We start from the raw sequence: 5,869 nt of genomic DNA on the forward strand, positions 1-5,869 counted from the left end.
AACATGTGGAAGGAAGCGAGTCACACCTCAGAATGGATAAATGGTGGCCAGGCACGCAGAAGACGGCTGTCACCAGTAAGAGTGGAGGGAGCTCCCTGCCTAAGAAGGAAGTGGAGGAAGCTGAGCCGGACTCTGCGAAGTAGAAGTCAAACTGAAAAGTTGGACCTGTCCAACTCCAGGGCATTCTGGAAAGACCTGAATGATGGAGACAGGGAGATCAGTGGTCTGCAGGGCGAGAGGGTGACAGCGGCAGGGTGCAGATAGTCGGGGGACTGGTGAGGCACACTGGGTGCTGTGATGATGATGAGTGTCTGTCACGATGCATTGGGCCAAACCCACAGAATGCAAAACACCGAGGGGGAAGCCCGAGAGTGAGTCATGGGCTGGACTCCATGACGAGGCGCCAAAGTGGACACATCCTTGGTTATAACTGCACGATTCTGATGAATCATGCTGCTTTGGGAGGGAGACGGTGCACTTGTGGGTTGAAGAGAGTATGGAAAACCTGCATCTCCCTCGCACTATTATTGTTTAGAAAGTACTGCAAATCTTCAAGTCTTGGAAAACAAATATTCGAATTAAAATATTAAGAAATATTGGAAATAGAGCTGTACAAGGTGACTATTATTGTAAAGAAGAAGTAGAGTTTTCACATTTTGGTGAGTATCCCCTTGAACAGCATGGCCAGTGCTGACTTCATGGCTTGGTTCCTCAGACTGTAGATGACGGGATTAAAGGTGGGGGGCACCACCGTGTAGAACATAGAAATGACCAGCTCAGACATGGACGGGGTCCCTGAGGTCGGCTTCAGATAAGCAAAGAATCCAGTGGAGAGAAACAGCACCACAACCAGCAGGTGGGGAAGGCAGGTGGAGTAGGCCTTGGCCTTCCCTTCTGTGGATGGGATCTTCCTGACAGCAGAGAAGATGTGCACATAGGAAATGACGATGAAAATAAAGCAAGAGGAATCCATCACCACAGTAATGAGAATGGAGACAAGTTCGTTCATTAAGTTTCCAGAGCAGGAAATAGCCAATAACTGGGGGACGTCACAGAAGAACTGGTGGACGACGTTGGACCCACAGTAGGACAAGGAGAAGGTTCCAGCTGTGTTCATCACAGCATAGAGACCCCCACCCAGCCAGGACACAGCTGTCAGCTGCACACACCTGTCCCTGCTCATGAGGACGTCATAGTGCAGGGGGTGGCAGATGGCAGCATAGCGGTCAAGGCTCATCACCGTGAGCAAGTGAAGCTCTGCACCTGCTGACATAATCATCATGAAGACCTGGAGGACACAGCCCGGGGAGGAGATGGAGCTGCTGTGCCTCAGAGAGTTGGCAATGGACTTGGGGACCATGGCTGAGATGAGGCAGAGGTCCGAGAAGGACAGACTCCTCAGGAAGAAGTACATGGGGGTGTGGAGGTGCCGGTCCAGGGTGGTGATGAGGACGATGAGCCCGTTCCCCAGCAGGGCGCACAGGTAGACCAGGGAGAAGAGCAGCGGGTGCAGGAAGCCCATGGTCCCCTGGGTGGGGAACCCCAGGAGGATGAATTCTGTCACGGCCGTAAGATTCATCGCCCCTGGAGACATCATCTGTATAAAAAAACAAAGAGGAAGAAAATATTGTCATATCTTCCAATATTGAACACAAAATGGGTTATCAACATATAGCAAGTATGCAATCTATTTATGCTTTATCATTATCTGAGTCATTCATATTTTATTTCATGTGAATGTGCTATTGATATATTGTCCAAACATGTGTCCATAAATTGGTGAAGAAATGATAATTTTAAATGACCATGATAAAACCTGAATATCAGGTCTCTCAGTTCACTGAATTGACAGACCACCTGTGCCCAGTCATTCCCATCCCCGCGGCTCCCCCTCCTGCCCAGGCCCCAGCGTCTCCGCCCAGCACACCTCCCAGAGGTTGTCCAGGGCACAGCCCCAGAGGACACGGGACCATCCCAGCCCCTCCCCACCCTGGAGAGCCTGTCCCTGCTCCTCCAGCACAGCCCTGGTCTGGGGAGGCCCCACAGGGACGGGTGTGCAGGGAGCTGGGGTGTGCGGGTCCCCGTTTTCCTGCTCCCCGGGACCCGACACTGTCCTGGAACTGAATGATCTGGGCTCGGCGTCCCCGTGCGGTGTGTCCTGACGCCTCCTCTGTCAGATTCCTGCCCCTGCGGCCTCCCTGCTGCCTCCTGGCCCGTCCCCTCGTCCCCTCATCTCCCTGCCCCTGACGCCCCACATCTGAGGACCCAGAGACCACGTTTCCCGCAGAGTCTCCTCCTGGGTCACCCCCACGTCCCTCCTGCAGGAGGGGCTCGTCCACCCCGGGTCCCTCCCGGCCCCTCTGTCCCCCCCAGACTCAGGCACGTCTGTGCAGGGAGGAGGCCGCTCCGGGGCTGAGCCGGACGGTCTGTGCGTGGGGCTGTCCCTGCCGGTGCCAGGCCCCGGGTCACCCGGGGGCGGGTTTGTTCCTCCCCCAGGCCCGTGCGTGAGTGGGGACGCCTGGACACGGGGCAGCCCTGCCCGCTCTCCTCCCCCATCTCCCCCTCTCCCCCTCTGTGGGGTGATAGGACGGAGGGGCAGGCCCTGGGGAGGCAGGCTCTTTAGGAGATGGTGCTGCTATAGAATTATTGTACGAGACCAGAGGAACAATTTTTGCTAATTTAATGGAAACAAGAAAATAAATGCAGAACCTGCTGTTTTGTGCCCTCCGCCAAACCCTTTTCAGTGACTTAAAATAATTTTTATATTGATATAATTATGTTTTGTATAGCTGTGTTGCTGTGTGCCGTTAAATAAAATGTTCCCATCCATGATAGACAGAGTACACGTGTCTATCCCTTTAGCGTGAAGGAAAAAAAATCAATATTTATCACCTTAAAAATGTATGACTGTCTCACTCACGATGGTGTCATATTCTGGGGATGAACACGTGACGCTTCCCCTTTCACACGACTCGTGTGAATTTTAACTCCCTCTTCCGCGTCTCCCTCACTGCTCCTGACCAGCTCTCGCGGGGTGGTGTTGGCCGCGGGGTGCGCTGTCCTCTCGGAGTTCTCAGCGCCGAGCGACACGGCTTCGAGCAATCACTGTCAGAGAGGCCACAGTTAAAATGTTCTGTGAGCCCAGATCCATGAGAAACCCTAAGCTGCGCAACTTTCTTCATGGAAGAAAAGTGAAAAAAAAGAAAAATTTTCTCCCTCTTGGAAACTCACGCCAGAAGATGCGGCCCCGGGAGACTGAACTGGAGGTTTTAGTGACCCGCTTCCAGTCATGCGGCGACTGTTTTAACGGCTGTTGTCTTGAAGCGCAAAGCGCGTGTTGAAGGATGCTGCCGCGCAACGCGCCACCTCGGAGGAGAGCGAACAACCTTCCCTCGGCGGGGCCAGAGCAGGGCCCGGGGTCCCCGGAGGGGCCGGCCTGAGCCGCAGCTCCGCGACCCGAGTCACGGGGGCCCCTCACCGGCCGCGCGTCCAGGCCGGGGCGCCCGCGGCCCGCGGCTCCCACGCACTCGCCCTCGCGGCTCGCGACCCGCAGACGGTCCGCGCCCCCCGCGGGGCCTCGCGGGGCCCCGGTGTCCAGTCCCCGACGGCTTCTCCGGGCGCCGGGTAATGAGCCCCCGGGTCAGGCCGCGTCGGGGGCCCAGGAGGCGCCCCGAGCAGGACCTGGCCCCCCTCGGCCCCGTCACCCCCGACCCCGCGGGGACCGGGTGGCCCGGTCGGCAGAGCCAGGACGAGCCCGTCCCCGGGGCGCGGGAAAGTCCCGCCAGCGCGTGCGCCCCCTGGCCCGGCGGGGGGGGGGGGGACCAGGACCAAGTCCCCCCGCAGCCGGGGCCGCGCCCGGGTCTGCTGACGCGGGTTTGCTCGCGGCTCTCGCAATTGTTTCATTCAGACCAGACGGGCGCTGGCCGCAGCGCCGGCGACTCGTCCGTGTGACCCGTCCTCGCGCGCGCGGAGAGGCCGTGCCGAGGGGACGCCACGCGGGCCTCCGAGACGCCGGGAACCCCCGACCCCAGGACCCAGAGGGACACGCGAGGACCCGAGCGCCGCGTCCGGCCGCCAGGTTCCCCGTCCGCGAGTGACAGCAGCCCCGTCGTGGGGCCTGGGGCCGCGCTCGGCTCCTGCTCCCGCCGGGCAGGTTCCGTCTCGCGGCCGCTGGGGACCAGGGGCGCAGGGCGGGCGGGACGCCTGAAGACCTCAGCGCCCTCGTTTCTCCCGCGCGCCAGGCCCTCCGCCCCGGCCCTTGTCAATAAACCTGCTGCCTGGCGCGCGCCGGCGGGGTCCCTTCTAGGGGCGCAGGTGAGGCCCCACCATCGCGCCAGCGGGCGTGCAGCTGGGGCGCCCCGCGGCAGTGCGTGAGGGAGGCGGGGGTTTACCTTCCCCTGCGGGTCTCTGACACGCAGAGGGGGGACCCTCTCCCGGCTGCGGGCTCCCCCGCCCGCTCACAGGCCCGACCGGATCAGGCATGGACAACAAGGAGGGGGTGTTGGGGGTGGACGCAGGGGATGGACAGTCCCAGGCCCCGCGTGCTGTCCCAGCCGTGTCCGCAACGCCCCAAGCCCACAGCGGCGCAGCGCGATGGGGCCGCCCTGAGGGAGGCGGAGCTGGAGGCCAGGGTTGGGCGGGGCTGGGGGCCCGTCCAGGCTTGAGGGTGCACGTGGGCCCTGACTCGAGGCCCTGCAGTAGCCCCGGTTCCTGGACCCCCTGACGGCCTGTCACCCCCTTCCGGGCTTGCCCGCCCTGAGGCCATGAGCCGCCCAGCGCTTCCCCAGGGGCGGGCACCCGCGCCCGTGGGGGCCTGGGGTCGGCCTGGGCCCCACTCAGACCAGCGTGGGATGCAGCGTCGCCCCAGCCCTGGGCCCACTGCCAGCCCGGGGGCAGCTCCGCTGTGGCTGTGAGGCTGACGCTGGGCCCGCCTGACCTGCATCCAGAGCTGCCCAGACCCTTCTCTCCTTTCCCTGAAAGCTCAAGTGGCGCCAGAATCCCCAGGACCCGCTCCCCAGGGGGGAAGGGGTGGGCTTCTCAGCTGGGCCCGGGGCTGTTGGAGAAGCCAGAGCCCAAGCTGCCAGCACTCCACCAGGTGTGATGATGCCCCTGGGGTTTGGGCAAAGGACAGTGCTTGGCCCGGACAGGACCCCTGCTCCCTGCCCTGGCTGGGCCCAGCTGCCAGTGGGAGGGGCAGCTCCCTCTTGCAGGACCCTGCGTCTGGGGGTCACAAGCTGCCCCACTGCTCACCAGAGATGGGGATGGAGACAAGGAGACACCCCTCACCCCGGACAACGGCCATGTCCCAGGGGCCCAAGGCACCAGAGGGTGTGGAGAAAGGGCCCCGTCGCACTGCGGGGGGCACAGAGAGAGTGAAATTCCACGAGAGCAGCCTGCCTCTGCTTAAAAGATCCAGGACAGACTCCAGCAGCAGGTCACGCGCGGGCAGGGGCAGGGGAAGGGCAGGACTCTCCGCGAACCCACAGCTCTGCGATCATCACGGCGGCATCATTCACAGCATCCCACTCGGCCCACAGGACAAGGACCAGATGGCGGTGCATCCACACCAAGAGGGACATGGACAGACGAGGGCAGCGCCCCGCAAAAGGAGGGGGTTTGAGAAATGCAAGCGGCAAAGCAGGTCAGACATGGACACAAACACTGGGCGGCAGAGAACAGGCATGTGAGTGGGGAGACACTTGAAAAGTCTTGGGGAACAACCTCCTGAGGGCTCTGAGAAGGTGGGGAGGGGCTGGGGACATAGGAGGGGCTGGTGTCCCTGTGACACAGACACCTGTGAGTGTTGGTTGGAGGACACGGGCGTGCATTTGTAGATGCCCCATGTGGCTGAGGGAAAGAAGGGCGAGCT

At 61.4% G+C, this 5,869-nt stretch overlaps 1 protein-coding gene across 1 annotated transcript; it reads right to left on the reverse strand.

Annotated features, from left to right (window-relative positions):
• Positions 1-649: 649 nt before the first annotated feature.
• LOC119236952 (olfactory receptor 14A16-like) lies at positions 650-1,579 on the reverse strand. Its single transcript, XM_037500883.1, has one exon. It carries the CDS (start codon positions 1,577-1,579, stop codon positions 650-652), a length of 930 nt encoding a protein of 309 aa, XP_037356780.1.
• Between the last annotated feature and the right edge of the window lie 4,290 nt (positions 1,580-5,869).

Source organism: Talpa occidentalis, unplaced genomic scaffold, assembly GCF_014898055.3.
Source record: "Talpa occidentalis isolate TD23 unplaced genomic scaffold, MPIMG_talOcc4v2.1 talOcc4.9, whole genome shotgun sequence".
In the NCBI taxonomy this organism is placed as follows: domain Eukaryota; kingdom Metazoa; phylum Chordata; class Mammalia; order Eulipotyphla; family Talpidae; genus Talpa; species Talpa occidentalis.